Source organism: Colletotrichum aenigma, assembly GCF_013390185.1.
Source record: "Colletotrichum aenigma strain Cg56 chromosome Unknown KSG_Cg56_contig09, whole genome shotgun sequence".
NCBI lineage: Eukaryota > Fungi > Ascomycota > Sordariomycetes > Glomerellales > Glomerellaceae > Colletotrichum > Colletotrichum aenigma.
Window position 1 is genome coordinate 1,585,496 of NW_023500915.1, and position 19,325 is coordinate 1,604,820.

General features: G+C 54.0%; 4 protein-coding genes across 4 annotated transcripts; 3 read left to right on the forward strand and 1 right to left on the reverse strand.

Annotated features, from left to right (window-relative positions):
• Positions 1-2,897: 2,897 nt before the first annotated feature.
• Slmap (Sarcolemmal membrane-associated protein) lies at positions 2,898-5,339 on the forward strand (the record flags this gene model as incomplete). Its single annotated transcript, XM_037328356.1, has 3 exons — positions 2,898-2,931; positions 2,999-3,222; positions 3,276-5,339. The coding sequence occupies 3 exons, from the start codon at positions 2,898-2,900 to the stop codon at positions 5,337-5,339; spliced, it is 2,322 nt and encodes a 773-aa protein (XP_037173493.1).
• Positions 5,340-11,341: 6,002 nt separating this feature from the next.
• LST8 (Target of rapamycin complex subunit LST8) lies at positions 11,342-12,504 on the forward strand (the record flags this gene model as incomplete). The annotated part of the gene is made up of 4 exons (XM_037328357.1): positions 11,342-11,363; positions 11,463-11,484; positions 11,536-12,031; positions 12,088-12,504. The coding sequence occupies 4 exons, from the start codon at positions 11,342-11,344 to the stop codon at positions 12,502-12,504; spliced, it is 957 nt and encodes a 318-aa protein (XP_037173392.1).
• A 326-nt stretch (positions 12,505-12,830) lies between these two features.
• Positions 12,831-15,388, reverse strand: scy1 (putative inactive serine/threonine-protein kinase scy1; the record flags this gene model as incomplete). Its single annotated transcript, XM_037328358.1, has 6 exons — positions 12,831-14,229; positions 14,281-14,654; positions 14,711-14,857; positions 14,909-15,019; positions 15,071-15,208; positions 15,266-15,388. The coding sequence occupies 6 exons, from the start codon at positions 15,386-15,388 to the stop codon at positions 12,831-12,833; spliced, it is 2,292 nt and encodes a 763-aa protein (XP_037173488.1).
• Positions 15,389-17,391: 2,003 nt separating this feature from the next.
• CGCA056_v013115 (uncharacterized protein) lies at positions 17,392-18,864 on the forward strand (the record flags this gene model as incomplete). Its single annotated transcript, XM_037328359.1, has 1 exon — positions 17,392-18,864. One exon carries the CDS (start codon positions 17,392-17,394, stop codon positions 18,862-18,864), a length of 1,473 nt encoding a protein of 490 aa, XP_037173387.1.
• Positions 18,865-19,325: the final 461 nt, after the last annotated feature.

Below are 19,325 nucleotides of genomic sequence, written 5' to 3' on the forward strand. Positions count from 1 at the left end.
GGGGGGGGTCGGTTGCAAGCTGAGATGTAGAGGTAGTTGAATGTGCGCGGTACTTCTCGAAGAGAAGACCTAGAGTTTTATATGTGCCGAGTGACTGCGAACTAGGTTCTTTGGTTCTTGTACGTGAATCGAGACTGCTGGGAGACGATGCCGTGTGTGAGAGCTTTCGTAGATTTGCTATCAACAATCCATGAGAGGATGTGGGAATGTCGTTATTATAACAGTAATCGCAAAGTATCGGAGGTAGGAGTTTGGGGATTTAAATTAGGGCAACGGAGAAAACAAAAGTTGTGGAGGGTACAGTACAGAGAGGTGGTGGTGGGTGGTAGGCGGATGAATATTAAGAAAAAGGGTGTTTGGGTGGCACTCATTCACTTGGAGGATTTTGATCATGGATCTGGGTGCAACGCCCAGGCCCAGCGGCGGGTGGGCTTATGACGAATGACGACCGAGACTTTTTTAATGGCGTGTAGGGCGAGACACGCAGGTGCGCAAGGTCGAGGTAAGGAACAAAGCACCACGACCTTGGAGGGGTAGGGGGCGAGGGGAACAGGACGTCAACTGCTGCAAAATGCTGCCCAGCAGCTGCTTGTCGCTCCACAGGTCCCGAAGGCAGGACTCCAGAGTGATGTATTGGGTGGGGTTAGGTCCGTCCGCTCGCACACACCACCCAGGGCTCACCTTGAAATGGGCAGTGATCCCTGCTCGTAGATCGCCCTTACCCCGCCGTCATTCCATTCCATCCATCCATGGCTGCGCGCTGGGCCCTGTGAGTCCTCCAACATCTGTGTGTCACTGATGAGTCTGCTAACCGCATGCGAGAGAGGGGTACCTCAGGGACCTTTCCCTTCCGAGGTGACCGGCACCGAGGTACATGATGCCACCCATCACACCGTGCTTCCCGCCGATGATGGGAAACAGGTAAATCTGCATCATCTGATCGTGGCAGCTTCGGGTCTAGCTCAGACAGTCGCGGCCGGCGCCAGTAATACAACGGGTCTGGTTGTTTCTCAGACACACCACCGGATTCACCAGATCCGCAACTCACCTCGAGGTGCAACTACTCAACTCGTCGTCGGTGGGATGCAGTTCGTGGGATTGCCAGCTGATGGTCTGTCTTGGTTTCGCAAGGCGGCCAGACATGACTAGAAGTTGACATATCTATTAGGTACGGACCATCGGCATCGGCGGTGTCATGCAGTCAGAATCGAAAGAAACAGCACCTCAGGCACACGGTAAGGCAGGCAGTAAGGGTCTCGCCCGCAGGTAAGGGCGGATATGTGCTTTCTTGACGTGAAGGCGGACCACCAACAAGGGAGGGCCAAAGTAGGGGCTCGAGCCAAGGGCCGTTAGGATTTGAGGCCGAACCAGCCGCGAGCTAAATAAATGTACGCGCGGTTGCGCGAATGAAGCCGGACGACGTGGACACGGGCAGGTCGTCAGGCAGGCTGTATGCGATTTGTGAGGTGTCGGTTGCCTTTCCAGCCAGCCTTTGCGATGCTGGCTTGACTGGGGCGCTCTGGCGACTGCGATAATGGTTCGCCTTGCCTGTGATCAAAAAGCCAACCGAGAGCATTCACGTTAGGCTTGCCCACAGAGCTGGGGACGTCTAGAAAATTCGACCTATGATTCGGCCGTTAACTCATTGAATACGACAGCGTCGTCGCAATCGTACCTTCTCGATTATCCTCAAGTTGTCTTTCCGTCTCATTCGCCTCTCTCTCTCTTAAGGTACCCACCCATCAATGGCCCTGCTACTGCGTACACCTCGAACACGCACTTTGTGTCTAGGACTAGCACTTGCCTCTTTAGCCACTAACCTCACCTCTCTGGCCGCCTTAGCAAACAACTTCTTCTGCCTCAAACTTTCTTCCATCTACTGTACTTCTACCTACCTGCCCGCCTCCTCGCGAAAGCAAATGTGCCAACCGTCAGGTGCCATATGAGTTGAAGGTGCAGCAAACTACCTATGCCCCTCTTTCCTAATCCCGTCATTACATCCCAAACCGACCCGAACGAGCCTGCCTGACGCCCAGACACACACTGTGCAGCCTGGTGGAGAGCACGGGCCAATCTTGCAAGGTATCTGTGTGACTGTGAAGTGCACTTTCACCTCTTTGGCTCCAGCTTCACAGGCGAGGAGCGTACGATATTATTCTCTATCTGTCGTGAGAGGAAGGGAGCTCTTATTTCATTTTTCTTCTTCTCTACCGCTATTCCTCTTTCCATCTTTCCCGAGGCATATCGCGTCGTCGGCGACTTCCACGGTCGTCTTATCAGCCAACTCGACCCAGCACTTATCTAAAGTGTCTGAACGTCACCGCTGCTGATAACCCCACTAACCCACCATCCCCCCGCTACCACGACGCCAACACCCCTGCAAGCTTCCCTCGAGGCGCACCTTCCTGAGGTCTGATAAGGCGTTATCGTTGCCTGCGACTGCCTGATACAGTACCAGCACGGTGCTACTTCCAGATCCCGCTGCTTCCTGCCCCACCTCACCTCTGCCGGCCTCGACTGCTCCCTACTTACACTGTATCGCTCTTACCTCTCTGCCTGACTTCCACCTTCCGAACCTTCAGCCTGCGCCATCGGCGAAACCAAGGCTCTCTTCTACGCCCACCCGACTTCTTCTCGCCCTTCTTCTTCCTCTCAACCTCACATCTTATCTTTGGTCCGCGAGGATTCACTTCCGTCCATCGTCTCCGTGCTCCAGACGGGATCGTCTCGTCTTCACATACGCTCTGTCAGCTCCGACACTTTCGGACGGAGGTAACGTCTCCCGAGACACGACAAACGCTCGTCGATTCTGACCCTTCCTCGAGAAAACCAAGGTCCTTGCGTCTGTCGCTCTGCACACTTTTTAGTCGACCAACTTTGGGCCCAGCCTATTCATAATGGCGTCTGGCCATCGACAGCTGGCGAGTAGTGGTATGTCTGCCTACAGCATTTTCCTCTCTTCTCCCAACGTACAGCTTGTGGTTAACCGATATTCCAGTGCTTGTCACACTCTCGGCCCAGTACCCTCCTCCCGACTTCCAGTATCCCGAGCGTAGAATCGTTTTGGAATCTAAGAGCGTCGACTCCGCCTCTGAGAAGGTCAAGATTGGCAGATCCAGCAAGCGTCTACCCGCCCTCGAACCCAAGAACACCAACGCCTTGTTCGACAGCCCGGTCATGAGCCGCGAGCATGCCGAATTGTATCCTGATTGGTACCACAAGGTAGGGTCAAACCCAAACGTACAAAGTGGTACCAGGGTCTAACCCGAACATAGAAACTTTATATCAAGGACTCGACTTCCCTCCACGGAACCCACAGAAACTCCGTGAGAATTAACGCTGGTGAGGCGTACGAGTTGCTTCCAGGAGACACTCTCAAGTTTGGCGTAGACATTCAACGATCAAGCGAGTCATTCCCGCCTTGCACCGTTCAGGTGCACTTCCAGTGGGATCCTCCTTCTGACACTGAACACGCGAACGCCCGGCCTACCTACACATACTCTGTCCCTGATGACTCTGACAGCAGCGACAATGACGACGACGATGATGTCAGAGCGACAATGGAGAAAATTCGCTTGATTGCGCAGCACCGCCTCCCGGGCGCAGCAGCCACTGCTATCGACCTCACGGATGACGCCCCTGTCCCTGCCTCCACAGCAGGGCAATCCGCCGCCGCCGCCATCGTCCTTGATGAAGACTATGCTCCGAATCGCGTCTTCGAGGCTCCTGCTGTCATTCCTCGCTCCTCCCAGCCTGCTTCCCCTGCTCCACCTGCTACTGTGGACTTCGACGCCCCCCATGACGATGATGAGGAGGCGGACCCCTCTTCTGCGCAACATTCTGCGCTCGTTGACCCGATCCCTACCTTTGACGACTCTGATTCTGATTTAGATGATTCTTACGAAGAGGGAGACTCGACGGACTTGTCAGACAAGGGTGTCTCGAGCGAGGGTCAATCTTCCGATGAAACCTCCGACGAAGAGGATATCTGCCTCAGTGACTCCCTGAGCGGCTCTGACAACGGCGACGTCATCGACGAGCAAGATGCCGAGGCAGAAACTAACTGCGATGCCAATTGCGATGGTGATCAAGAGGACGATGAGCAAGACAGTGAGCTTGACAATGACGCCGAATGCTACACCGACTACGATCACGACGTCCGTGAATCGGATGCAGAGAGTAGCGACGGAGAGAGCGACCCACAAGATGATGATGAGTACGTTTGGGATGAGCCTCCTCGCAACGACCTGGCCAATGACACATCCATGACCATCTGTGAGCCGGCTACTGGTACTGCGTCAACCAACCAAACGTTACCCCTTCAGCACATTATGTGTCCTGCTGCTATGCCATGGCCTTTCCCAGGTTCATCCGAAGACCAATTTGGGAATGATTTCAAGCTTCCGCCTCTGCTTAACCAGGCGACCCCTCTGTCCGATGGCAGAACTCTTACCCCGCTGCTTTCAACGCAACCTCTGGATGTCCTCGCCTCCCATCGGCCATGGCTAGCAGCTCATGGACAGCAGCCAGCCCATGGACCAAGAGGGGATGATTGGAAATATCCCAGCATGGAGGAGAAGAACCCATGGTTGTCCCAAAATGACGGGCCGTCCGTCGATGTCCTTGGACAGAAGAGTGGCAAGCCTGAATTCTTCCGTGCCCGTGAGCAAAACAAGGCGATATTGCGTCAACACGAGGAATCCTTGAAGCCTTCGCAAGCTCCAGTCTCAACCCAGCCTGCTGCTACTCCAGACAAAGCTGCCGACAATGACATCTATTCAAAGCCCACTCCAGTCGACGTTGAGGCTCCAAAGTCGACAAAGGTTCCCGAGTCTGTCTGGGCTGCCCCGGGCAGGAGATTCCTCGACTCGCCGCAGGAAGACCGTCTTTCTCCTGAACGAGAGATGAGCCCCGAGCCCGACATGACCAGCGCCTTCCAATACCAGCAGAGCAAACTGGCAGTCCTTACACAGCCGCCAAAGACTCGAGAGGCTGTGGTCGCCGGCACGGACAAGCCTGTTCAGGAGAGCACGCCGCCGCGGTCTCCCAAGCGCAAGGCTGACGAGATTTCTACTCTTCTTCCAGAAGAACAAGCTGCGGAGAGGTCGACCATCGACCAAGCTGCCCAAGATACGGCCTCGATTGTCGCCGGCGAGGAGAGCAATACTTCCGAGATTGCGCCCCCCGTTCTCCCTAGACCTGAAGTCACTGAGCAACGTCCCGCTAAACGTTTCCGCTTCCTTCCTAGCATGAGCAAGATCGGAACTTTCAGCGTCGGTGTCGGCGCTGGTGTCAGCATGCTTGCTGGAATGCTCGCGATGACGGCTCCTTCTCTTTAGTCTGGGAGGTTCACTTTACTGGCTCTTTTCTTTTTCTACGTTGCTTATTTACGACTTGGGTGTCCAACTTTGGACGATCCACAGCTGGATGGTTCATACGGCGTCAGGGGATTTAGGAACATGGAATGGCTCACGCAAGGTCCGACGATTGAGAGGGCTTTTACGTTTATGGAAAGGCACGGTTAATGGGTTATGACAACGATTCTGTCGCAGGTTACGATATACCTAGGGCCAGACTTCCTCCTATCTCTAGTATGACTTTCCTCACCCAGTCTTTCTTCTAGTCAATCGCACAATTAGCTTAGTTATGGAAACTCGTCACTTCATAATCGATGAGATTCAAGCGTGGTAAACTGTGTGATGCCACCATGTCTTGTAACAAGGCCAAGGACCCTTGGTCTCACTGAATCTCCCCAGGTGCCCGTATTATTTGTGCTGCTGAAATGCAGTGTCGTGATGATAAATCCCAAGCATTACGTCCGAGAGCTCTCCGCTAACTATAGACATCTAAGACGGCAACTGGCGTCAAAGTACACCTAAAGATCGTCTGTTTCTTATACAAAGGTAAAATCTCAAAGACCAGGCTTTCTTAACCTTTCAGAAATATTCATTCGACCGAGAGGATTTCCACGATGACACGGGTATAGAGGGGGTTCAAGATACAGAAGGGTGGAGATCTGTCAAGTCGAATTGGAAGGAAAAGAGAGAACAGTCTCGGGTAGACTAGAAGCCTCCCGGTCACGACGCATCAGGCCGATTAGTACGCAGGAGATTATTGGACAGCCTGACTACCATATGATTATGCAAGATGGCAGTGACGCTGTACGTTTGACAGCTGGGGGGGCTGATGAAATTGGGAAAGAAAGGATTTCTGATAAGGAGGGGGAGGGGTTCGTGGGTAGGTCGGGGCCCCTTCGGCCGTGGGAGAAGTATTGGCTCTGTCGTGGGACACGTTGGCCTCGGAACAAAGGGCCTTTCTTATTATCTGTCCGTCTGATTATGAGACATGCATGGACGTAGTATTAGTTAACGCTGCTCCGGTTGGCAACGACTTCTTTCCTGGGGAGTGCCCGGTGCCAAGCCTGCTAGTCGTGTGCAACTATTCAGCGAGACTCGCAAGTTTGCCTGCAGTGGGCGACGCCACGCGGGTGAGAGACTGGGGGAGCGTTGGTGAGATGCGCTTGTCGGCATGAGTTGTCGGGGGAGGACAAAGGAGAAGAAGGGAGAGGGAGAGCAGGAGCTTGTAGGAGACGGGAGATATCACGGGGCGTATTCGTTATGTGTGTACTAGACCGGGGCATATCTCGAAAGCCTCTGAGAGGTCCGTTGACATGAAGGCGCGGAATGACATGCATGGTGATCATGCTGGGGGTAAGCCCCACGATGTAACGAGAGAGAGTTGAGAGAGAAAACATGTCGTTCTCCGCGGGGGGCTGGGGGTTTGGTTGGTTGGTTAGTCAGTCGGCACCGTACCGACGCCCAATGGAATACTGTAATGGACAGACCCCTCGTCTGCATTCCACGCAGACATACAGTGTCGTTAAACCAGTCCTGAGTTGCGAACGCCATGGAGAGTACAGACTTGTCGGATGACCCATCGTGATCGCCTCGAGCAGGTCTTTGACGAGAAAATTGGGTAGCACAACGCGAGAATTGGCTGAGCAAAGCGATGAGTGTTGCAGGGCCGCCTAGATCGTGAAGCCGAGTGACTGCGACTTTCCCAGACGTTCCGATGTCTGGCAATTGCTATAGTTCACAATCCTCCCAGAATGTTGCATCGTCCGCCTGAGTCTGGGCATGGCAAGCTGACATCCGGATTCTTCCGAAATTCCTCACCGGTGTGGGATCGAGGTGAGTGCGTGATGGCAATAGAACCGCGCGAAGACCTCATGTTGGAGTTGGTTGACCACAGCATGGCGCTTAATGCCACGAGGCTGGCATAGCGGCGCACTGCCAGGAATTGTCGACCGGTGAATCCTTCGAGAAACTCGGGTTACTCAAGGTTCAAAAGAAGCTTGCAGTCCGAGAGAGAAAAAAGGGCGGCAGGTCGCTTACAGCATTCCCAACAGCTGGAGACTCTGGGTTTGCCTTGCTAGGCATGGGCCGACCCGTGGCTGTCGCTTGACGAGACAGTGAGACTCGAATCGAAATGCTGAGTCGGCTGTTGTGCTCAGAAACCCACGAGAGAGAAAGCACCTTGTCTGGATGAAGCTTTCCTATTGGATCCCGTAAAATCCCCCGTAAAATCCCACGAGCGCCGGTAGCACCGCCAGGGGGGGCTTTGTCTGCAATACCAACACGCCTGCCTTCAATAAACGCGTGCTCTTCGTGGCGTAGGCAGTTTTGACAACACCGCCCTTTCTTTTCCCTTTTGCGGCATGCTGAGAGACCCTTAGCCTGGCCCCTTCAACCGCAGAATTCCAAGGCCCTAATGTGCTCGGTGTACGTCTGAGTGGGCAGATCGGCATGGTCTCGATGCAGGTAGCCGGCAGTCGGTCGAGGTCGAAGGATGATTGCTGGAACAGCTAGCATCCGACATGCCCGGATCGAAGTCCGAGGCAGATCAGGACTAAAGCAGCAAAAGTTGCTGACATTGTTAATAGAGAATAATGGTTCTTGCTGCAATAATATGGGGGGGATTGACCCCAGAGCAACTCCCTCTGCACAGTAGTGTTGTCAACTTCAGATACGTTGAGACGGCTCTCTGGGGCTGTTGGAGTCAGCAAACAGAATACCGCATGGGAAGCACAAATGCCACTTACTTCGAATTTGCCGACGGGGCGGCATGTGCAGGCCGATATCTGTACTTCCTGCGGCTGACGTCAATAACAGGGTCAAATCACCTTGATGAATACCCAAGGGTGCCCATCGAGAGCCCCATGCCGGTCAAGAAACTTCCCAATCAGGACAAGCAGGAGAAGGCGGCATATGAAGTATCACCCACACTCTTCACCCCATTCGTTGGTCCGCAGGATGAAACGAGGCAACCTTGACGGAAGCACCCAGCGTAGTCACAAGACCGGACGAACAGTCCTCTCCTGTGATGTCCGATGGGTGTCAACACCTCGGTGATGATGCCCAGAAAAGCGCCCGGGGAAGGCGGTGAAGAGTGACCGAGCTCGAAGGCTTACTCGCCTCGTCAAACCTCTCCTAGGGTTGGATATTTCTCGAGACCATTGTGAGCGTATTTTGAATGGCGTGGCGAAAAAGTATAAGAGACGAGCAGGGCCGGTCCCTTTTGTTCAGCTTCCTGCAGAGATCCAGAGAGACTTGCTGCCAGTATTCTCATCGCGCAATTCCTCGGGTAAAGATCAGCCTTTCAATTCAACTTTTCAAGTTTCCGTATACATCACACAGCCGTCGACAACATGGCCTCCGACGAAGTCTGTGGATGTATCGAAGATATGTATTCTGGCAAGTGGGACTTCAGAACTTGCACCCATTGTTTTGGCCACGCACGGTAAGACAATTTGAGCCTTTAGTTGCCAGAGTTAACTGACGGTTTTCAAGAAACCCTTGTGATTTCTGCGGCTCTCAAGGCGTAGTCAGAGTCCCGTGCCCTCACAGGCGCGCAGCTGAAGATCGATCTTTGAGCTCCAAGCCTCGGACCGGAGGCGCGCGTCCGGACAAACCCGGACCTAGGGGCCCTAGAGGCCCTGCCAACGGCGATCCTGATAGAGGAGTTGCCGCCGGACGTAGCTGAGAGTGCCAGAAGAGCTTCCATTTTCTGAGCTATGAGAGGCTCCTGTAAATGTCATCACCCCTGACAGCCACGTTACTCTTCAAGAAGATCCTCTTCAAGAGAGCAGGGAGGTCCCAGTGGCCAAAAGAGTGTGTCTGGGCGGCTTTTTGTATCTTTCTCCGTTCCATTTCCATTTTTTTTCCTTTTTCTTTTTATTGGTTCTTGTCAGAAAGGGTCTCACGGCTTTCGGAATCCAAGATGATGCAACTCGAAATTGCCGGCGTTTGAGAAAGCGTCGCTAGACCAGAGACTTCACAAGCAGAGCAGAGTAGAAGAAGTTTCCAGGTTCTCAATGAACACTTTTCAGCGGGTTGCCATTCTTGAGGTTTACAATTGGGCTCATCCTCCCCTACTCTTAAGGCGCTGCCTGAGTATTTCCGAGAGCACTTCGACAATAACACCGGTTAAGCGCCGTCATAGGTACAGATCATCGGTATGGAGAAACCAGGACAGAGATCAAATGTTCTTTGGGGCAACGTTGACACGCTTCTTCGGCATAACAGAACCGTCGATGCATCTCGAGAGTCACGCGTATGAAGCTGATGAGGCGACACACGTGCGTAATAATCGCTGACAACGTGGTATTGGCCGGTCGTGATTCACCGGGGCAGTGTCCGGTGGCTCCTACTGGATCGAGCTGTTGGGCCGCGACACACACGAATCGAATTCTAGGTTAGGTTCCGAATCGTAGTTTGTTGTCAGGCGTCTTCCGGGGCTGGGTGTGATGCTTCCGGGGTCGGACAAGTGTTGCAGGTGTACGGCTTTAATCCGCTAAAGACTTCGGAGGATGTGCATGGGTACGAGAGCCGAGTTGCACAACAGAGAGCTTCGCTCTGAACCATATACCGAGTACCTTAAAGATTGAAGGCAGTAGCCTTCGGTTGATGTATCTTGTCCGCCAGTGTTGACTGGTAGGCTCAACCATGTATCGGCCATGATTCGTGATCTAACTCGGGGATATGCTAAAGAGCAGAGGTCGATATCGTGCGTTCTCTATCCCGAAGTCTGTATTTCCCTCGGCTTGATAATCGTCGGAAAACCAGGTGGCTTTGAGTTTGCAGGGACACGATTGGATGAAAGCTGATGCGACAACCGGGCTGAAATGCACAATTTGCTGAAAGCCAGTCATTTCGACCCTTGTGTCAATTTCGGGGCTGCCCATGGTAGAAAAGTCGAGAAATCAGCAGCAATCCGTATTGGCACGAGTCCAAATTGTATCGCTTGGATTGATACGCCCACGGTTGTCCAGAGTGCGCTGCAAAGCACAGATAGTGGCTCGAAGACAGTCCGCAAAGGTAGTCTGACGCGCATTGAGGCTTCCAGAAGCTATCGGCCGAGTAAACCTCCGCCAGTGAGGGATCCTAACGTCAATATATCAGGCAGTTTTCAATGACCTTCACATTGGACCCGATTGGTAGACAGTGCCATCTCCATATGGTCTCTTTCCTGAGAAGTGACTGATGCTCCGGCTGGATCTGCGAGGCGTCGTACGCTACTACGACAGTCGTACCGTACGAGCCCTGCGCGAGCTGCTCGAGTAAGCCCTGGCTGTAGCACGACACCTGGTTCGGATGACGCTGGCAGGAGTATTGGGAAGCCACGTCGATTAGCACCTGGGATCTCCTACTCAAACGCTGTACTTCGCCCGAAACTTCTGGATTTCTTTGCACGATATAAGTGCAGACCGACTTTGATCGGAATCATATCAAGCACCTCCTAAAGGTCGGGTTACTGCCGAGTTGCTTGTCGAAAGTATCATGTGGCCATGGTTCGGCCAACGTGCTTGACAGATCGGGCCCGAGATCGACCCATACGGTTCGAGATGCGACATGAGACGAGTTTGGTGCTTTGGAAAGACAAGATGAGGGTGATGAAGCAACGTTGTAGACGAGAGCTGGTGTTGAATTTTAGGGCCAGAGGAAGGTGGTCATCGCGTGTAAGTGGTACGTACCTTATCCGTCTAGGCAGGTATGGATATGCGATGAACAGCTGCCGAAGTTATTCCGGTAGAGACACACCTTGGTGGGTACTCGCAGTGCCCCGGACCTCTGGTGGGGCCGTGGTTTTAGGAACCGACACTGGAAGCTCCATTGTGATGCCAATCCAGCCGACCGCATCAGTGTCGTGGAGGGGCACTTTCTTAGTGGTGAACTTGCGCGCAACAGTCTCCCGGTCGCGCTCTTTGCGATTTCACCCCCTTCCTTTTTTCAATACGACATATCATGAGATAATCGAAGCCTAAGGCTTTCCTACAGCAACCATGTCTGTGATTCTCTGCACAGGTAAGCCCCCGAGTCTTGGGTCCCTTTCGCAACCCCAAAGCACCTTCCAGCCCTGTCGATGCTCAAAGGCCGGTGAAACAGATCGCTAACAATTGGCAGCTGGTTACGACCACACAATCAGGTACCTCACAACGGTCGCGATCGCCGAAACATCCTGACTAACCTCCTGCAGGTTCTGGGAGGCCCTCTCCGGCATCTGCTCCCGCACGATCCAGCACCCGGACTCCCAGGTCAACCGCCTCTGCATCTCCCCCGACAAGCGCTTCCTCGCGGCCGCCGGCCACCACACCGTCAAGCTCTACGACATCAAGTCCACCAACCCGAACCCGCTGCTGACCTTTGAGGGCCACACGGGCAACATCACCGGCGTCGCCTTCCACTGCGAGGGCAAGTGGATGGTCACCTCCTCCGAGGACGGCACCGTCAAGATCTGGGAGACGCGCAGCGGCCAGGTCCAGCGCAGCTACAACCACGGCTGCCCTGCCAACGACGTCGTCATCCACCCCAACCAGGGCGAGATCATCAGCTGCGACCGCATGGGCAGCGTCCGCGTCTGGGATCTGGCTGAGAACAACTGCTCTCACCAGCTCATCCCAGAGGAGGACGTCTCCGTCTCGAGCGTCACCGTCGCCAGCGATGGTTCTCTCCTCTGCGCGGCCAATAATGGCGTAAGCAGCACTTCATAATGATGATGACTAGTCCCAGGAAGCTGACAGTAAACTAGGGAAACGTCTTTGTCTGGCAGCTCCTCCAGACTTACGACCGCACGCAGCTCCTGCCCGTGACGCACTTCAACGCGCACAAGGAGTATATTACTCGTATCCTCCTGTCGCCAGACGTGAAGAAGCTCGCGACCTGCAGCGCCGACCACACCGCGCGCATCTGGGAGGTGAAGGATCTCGAGCCTGCCCATAACGAGGAGCCCAAGCCCTTCCCCCTCGAGGCCACCCTGACGGGTCACCAGCGGTGGGTCTGGGACTGCGCCTTCAGCGCCGACTCGGCTTACCTCGTCACGGCCTGCTCCGACCACTACGCCCGACTCTGGGAGCTGCACAGTCAGCAGATCATCCGCCAGTACAACGGCCATCACAGAGGCGCCGTCTGCGTCGCCCTCAACGATTACTCAGAGTCAGCTAGATAACGACTCGATGGTTTTCTACCGCGGGTGGCCTTTTCTTTTCCAACTTTGGTCGGTTACGTTTGGTCTCCAAAAGGACTTCTTGCTTACGTCTTTTGTTCTCTCATTCTGATATTGGGCTTGGGGTCTGGGTTGGCGGGGCGTCTGGAAACTCGTTTGTATCGCATCACAGATAGGCTGCGGCCATCTGCATTACGATTCTCATTTGCAGACTAGGGTAGTTGCTTTAAGAACATTACAAGCAGAATTATGGTATCCCAAAAACATGGGTCTAGTGAGACCTGGCTCCCAACGCCGTACATGCTGCAAAATGTGCGTGTTACAATCGTCTACCATCCGTCGCCCCAACCATCGTCGTCGTCCTCTTCCTTGGGCTTCAGATCTATCTTCTTGGCTACCACGGGCTTAGCCGCTGGTTTAGTAGCCAGCGGTTTCTTTGCGGCAGAAGCGGACGACTTGGACAGTCCCTTCGGCAAGGGCTTGCTTGAGCCACCCTTCTTTTGCGACTGAGCAGCGAGCCATCCAGCAAAGTCAGGCTCGGAGCCATCGTCAAATGGCGTCGCGCTGGCGGTCGTCTTTGCTGCTGGCTTGGCACCTTCAGTCGCCGGCTCACCCCAGGTGTCATCACCCATGTCTCCCCAAGCATCACCATCGTCTGCAGGCTCGGGGTTGAAAGAGTCGGCGACAATAGTTGATGGGGTTCGCGAGATGGGAGGGGGCGACTTCACTGCCTGTCTATGCAGGGCAGATGCCGAAGACATGGTTGGCCTCTTGGCTTCCGGACCAGGCGATGGAGACGGTTTAGGAGATGCAGTGCCAGCAGAAGTCTGCATCTCCCCTGCCGCAGAGGACAATTTGTTGGTGAACGAGGAGATGGCCCAACCGGTCCAGGAAGAGGCAGCTGAGTCGCCGCTTGGCTGGGGTGTGCCCATCCGGGGAGCAGCAGCGCCGTCGGCACCTTGGGGAGGCAGGGCACTATCTGGCATGGCTGCGGCTGCTTTCTTGATTTTCTGGATGTACACATCCATGGTCTTGCTCGTTTGGTCGCGAATGAGCTTCTCCTTGTCGATCAACAACGGGCACAGAACGGGCATGATCCTAAGGGCGACGTCTTCGTCTGTAAAGTATTCTCCAGTAACGCCGAGAGCCATGAGAGCGGCGTTCCGGGCATGCACGAACGGGTCCCTGAGAGACCTCGTGAAAGCAGCAATCAGAACCTTGCCTCTGGATGAATTGCCTAGGTTCTTAGCGATCTTTCCAAGACAAATGGTCGTGTTTGTACGGATGCCAGGCTGTTCGTCGTTCGCCGTTTTGGCAAGGTACTTGAGCAGGTCGCCGTTGATTGTCCGGTCTGAAAGCTTGTTGATGATGACAAGAACAGATTTCAAGGTCTGTTCCCGGACGATTGGCGCAACATCGGTGAAACCGGTCACGAGCTGTGGGAAAATCTTGTCGTTGACAACCTTCTGCGAGAGACGATCGATCATGAGAGGTAAGCTGTCAAGAAGGCAAACGCGGATGGCTCTATCTGGGTTAGAGAAGAGACGAATAACCACGGGTGTGATCTTGGCGTCGAAGTCCTCATTAGACAGTTTGGCGGCGATTTTCATGACGACGCTGAACGCCTTGGGACCACCGCCGCCAAATTCCACCGACTTTATTAGTTCTGGAAGGACCTTCATCTTAAAGAAGTCTTCTGGGAAATCATCTGACAGTTGGTCGAGATCACTTTGGCGGTTAGTTAAGTCGTTTCTGTATAGGTAGGTTGGCTCAACTCACTCAAGAAACTCTTCTCTTTCGGTCTCGGACTTGACGCCGAGATTTTCGATGCCCTCTGTCAGTTTGATCAGAGGGCTATCGAAGAAAGCCCCGCTACGCTGGCCTTGCTCCAAAAAGTGGCCAACACTGACACGCGCTTTCGGGTTCGGGTTCACCAAGCGTTTATAGCTTTGTTGCATTGTTGGGGGAATGCTCTTCGTCTGGCCGGCCTGGTCGGACCCCATAAAATCGCCGTTGAACACTTCGAAAATTAAGCAACCGAAACCGAAAGAGTCAATGGCTGAGTGAGGGTTCTTCTTGATGGCATCCCAGCCGCCGCGGGCAAGCTCTGGTGGAGCATATCTTGCAGAGTCTGGGACCAAACTTCCGTACGTCTGTGTGAACAGTCAGCGCCGCCGTCGGCATAAAATAGGGAAAAGAGCTTGCGCACGTAAATTACAGCATCATCTTCCTTAACGTTGCTGAGAACCTCGAAGCCGCTCATTTTCCACTCTCCGCTCTCAGACGTGTAAACGGATCCGACCCTGACATTGCCGTGTATTGATGATGCTTCGTCGTTGATGAACTTGACTGTGCGCTGGGAGGAGGTCAGTTTCCTGCAGAGCTCCAGTCCCCTTGCTTGACATACCGCAATGCTACTCAACCCCCATTTTATGGTCTCGGGTGTCAAACTCTTTCTCTTCACATGCCATCGTAGAGGCACCACGCGCTCGGTCGCAATGTAAATATACGAATCGGTCTATGTTTTTCGTGTCAGAAAGCACCATATCCTGACGCAGGGCACGCATACCTCCACCGTATCCAACACCTTGATCACGCCTGGGTGGCGCAGCGTTCTCAGCTTTCGCAAAGCATTCTTAGCAAGGGGAAATCGAGACTTGTTCGCGGTGACATCGAAGGAGAAAATGCTGCAGTTAGATCCGTCTTCCTGCAAGGGGCGTCAATTTCGAGCGTTTTGGGGATTTCTTCGGGAAGCTTGACGTACTCGCTTGGTGCCATTGTTGAGAGTCCAGATGGACTCGTCGATGTCAACTCTGTCGCCAAAGCTGTAGGGGAACGGTGGCCCTTGAGCTATGGCAGAGGCGACTGCCGACTTGAGGAAATTCATATCGATCGTTCAGTCTCGGATGCCTTCGTTTCGGTCCGGCGAAGCTTCGATCTATGAGACTGGTCTTGAAATCGTGTAAATGTGAGACGTTGCGACACGCGCATCCAGCGCAGGCAGGGAGCTTCGGGCAATTTGGCGACAAGACAGTGGACCACTGACGCCAGGGGACAGCACCTCAGCCAGCAGCGTCCAGGGCCCCGCGCTAACCCGCATTGAATAGAGGGGTGGTACTTGGTACGGATAGGAGATGATCCGCGGCCGACCTTCTATGGGCCCCGCGGAATGTGCCACCCAAGGTCCCTGTTTTGCCCGTCGCTAAAGAGTGGAAGCTAGGCAAGGATCACCCCGAGGTCTTGCGGTCTACCTACCTTACCTGACCTCTACCTCAATTGAAGCAACCAACACTCGACACAACCTCCACTGAACGTAACGCGAGGCGAGAGCCTCAACCACGTTTCCGCGACCTCGAGCCCGCGTCTGGCGTTTCTCCCACGAGGCAACCCGCTGCTTTCGGCATAACTCTCAGCTCATTATGAGAACAGTCTGCGGTTCCAAGTTATACACGTTTTAACGCCGTTTACTTTGGATCCATGCGAAAGTATCACTCGGCGGCTGTCGCGAAGCGGAGGGTGCGTGGGCGCGAAACCGAGAGAACGGGCGGGCAGTTTTCACCAGGTAAGCAAGGCTCTTCATTCACTCTTTCCGTCAAATTTTTTTCCGTTCCATTCCCTTCACGCGCAATGATGACTATTGGTAAAAGGTCCGATAGAAAAGGATACTTCTGGGGTTGTTGTCTCATCTTGTACCTGGTCTATGGCTTCACTCTCAGGATTGAACCACGTCCTCGTCCCCGCAAAGCCTTCGCCTGGCGTTGGGCCGCGCATCGTTTGTCGCTACCTCATGAACCAAGCTTCACACGTCGGGATCGAGTAGCGACATTATTGCAGCCTCATTTGGAGTTCAACTTCTGGGTGCCTCTACGAAGTTGGACCAAAGGCCGAGGCGGACATGAGAGGTTCAAGCTAGGGCTGCAAAACCGCTGTTTCCCCAAAATGAAGACCAAAATAAGAAACTGAAAAGACCTGAGCGCGACACACATCATTTTTCTGTTTACACCATTCTTGTTCCTTTTGTCAATCTACTCTTTCTCGGACTTTGCTTGGTTAACTCACTCTCGATGGCTAACCTTCACTAGAGCCTACGATACACGTGTCTACCCGCTTCGTCTTCAGCCGTCGGACCATGAGACAAGAACTCCAGGCTGCCCTTGACTTCTGTCCCATTGAACCGAAAGGCAGGCATCAAGCTCAACAAAAGCTCTCGTGTCACCGATAGAGCCTGGGCAAGCCAGCAGCATAATCCGAAGTTGCGGGTCACCTCAAGTCAGGCAGGCATCGCCTACTTGGCCCGATAACGTGCTCGATTGCGGTTCTTGACTCGTACATTGCATTTCGACGACTCTGATGACTACCAGGAGTACGCTTCAAAATCTGCGAGCCCGGCTTCTTAATACTCAGAGCACCGTTCCGAAAGAGCGCTCATGTGATGAGATGGACGCGACCCGCCCAATTGACCGATGCGCCACTGCGGGGTGCGGTTCTACTGTGTTGACCAACGGTAGCAAACACTGCTTAAAGCACAACACTCTCATCACACGCAATGTGCTCGGCCCCGGAAACTCCAGCTTATCATTCAAATCGAACCAGACGCCTCACCTGGTTAACGAGACGCAGGGGATCTCTAGGAATCCACGCGTGACGGAACGTCTCAACGGCGGACAGTCTCGCAACGGGCTTCCTGGCTTCCATGGTGGGACTAGTAGTCTCTCGGACCCCCAGCAAACAGTCAGGAATACTAACTTCCCTCCTGATCTTCTCCATAAGCACGCCATTACAGCTAAGAAGTCAATTTCCAGGCCTTCTGTGCAGAGAAACCACCCATCATCTGTGTCACCCACTGTGGGGTCTGCGCCTCGCTTTCAAGAACATACCAGGTCTAGATTTATGCCACCAACCTCGAGGAGCCCCGACAAATTCCCGCCGGGCAAGGCAGTACAGAACGGAGGGCAGTCTGCCAAGTCAACTACGACGAATGGCCAGGATCAACGCAAAGCTCCGAAAACCAGCTCCGCGGCTGATAAGGTTGTCCGGCCCGCTCGTGCAGCCTCACAAAACTCACGTCAAACATCACAAGCCTCGTCGCAATCAACGACCAACCATGGCGTCAACAAGCCCCGCCCAGAAGCCAGCCGTCAAAGAAGCAAGTCTAAAGAGTTGACAAAGTTTCTCACGCCATCTGCTGCATCCCCAGGCAGAATAGATTACCGCTCCCTTCCAATCGTGAGATCAGGGCTGCAGCCTCCTCCGACGAGTATCAAAACCGCGCCCCCATTCCCGCAACCTACAACTTCATCAGCTAAGCGCAAGAGAGCAAGCATCTCGGACACGGCTTCAACTTCGACATCAGACTCGGACTCAGAAGACACCGACGAAGATACGACCGCTGCCTTTACCACTAAGAGAGAGACAGGGCCTTCGCCACAGTCTCGAGATGGAACAAGGCGTTCGACAGGCGCAGTTGCGCATTGTAGTGTTCCGAACATTCACAACTTCGTCCCAGACCCCAGTGGGCCTTCTACGTTTGCTTCCGATAACCCTTTCGTCATGAACAGACGTGAGGAGACAATCCGAGAACCTAGTGAGGAAAGCGAAGATGCCGGAATCAACGGTCTGGCAACCAACGCCAGGCAGAATCACAGCACAGGGCTCATGGCGCGACGCCCCAACCTTGCCATCCAGAATCAACAAGTCTTCTCAGTTTCCACTGAGCGATGGCGCACAAGGCCTCCAAAGTCCAGGAAGTTGACCTGCGAGCAGCGGCGGGTTGAGCTTTGCCGTACTGTTGACCAACACAAATTCGACACCTGGATCTACACACAGCCTGAAGCGGATACGCCTCCCCCGGAAGTCTTCATCACACCCGCTCCTACTAGCCCCAATTCCGCTTCAGCCGGAGAGGAAGCACACAGGCCGTTCTACATGAGATTCGATCCCCGTATCCACTGGTCTCACGACCGCTCTGACGAGTGGTTTGAGCAGAAGATGGAAGAGATCAAGGCTCGCGGCGGACGCAAAGCCAACTTTGGCAAGGCAGCCTACCGGATGAAACAGCAGAGACTTGCCGAGGAGCGGTCTGAAGCTGGGCAGGCAATCGCGAGGGCGCTGGCAGCGCGACGGGGTAAGGACCCGCCGAAGCCACCACCCAACCCGCCGCAGCCATGGTCACACCGAAGACCCATGGATTTCGGCGACGTACCGGTGGAGGAGCTTCCCAGCTACGTGCGGAGGAACGAAGACTGGCTGAGGGCCACGGAGTGGATGCGGAAATCACGCGATCTTTCTTTGAAAGCCGCAGCGCTTGAGGCTGCCGGCGAGCCTTATGAGCATTTATTCAAGAGGAACCGAAATGGCCAGTGAGCCATCATTCAGCATACTGACTTACGAGGAGAGATGAATTGGGCCAGGACCATCCTGCCCACGTCAATCCATTCTGTACATCAAAAACATTACGAGCCATGAGAAGGTCAGACCGCGAAGGCATTACGCACATACAAGGAAGAGGGAGGCAAGAACGCAGAGAAAGACAGAAGCATGGAGTTATCGGGCGGCTGTTTTCGGCTTTCGTTCAGGGGGTTTCTTACATCATGATACCTGGGCCTCGATTACGAAGGACCTGTTTATTCTTAATATCGGGGGAGCATTCCCATCTCTGAGTGATGGAACACCTGGTGATCCACGCCAAGTTAGGTAGCAACCATCTGGCTCAAGAGATATTCAACAAAAGTGCGATCTGCATCATGAAAAGTGCTATAAGATGTACCGCCAGTGAGAATGGGAGTTGAAGCCTCCAGTGCTCTAGGTTCCAGAATCGTGAACCC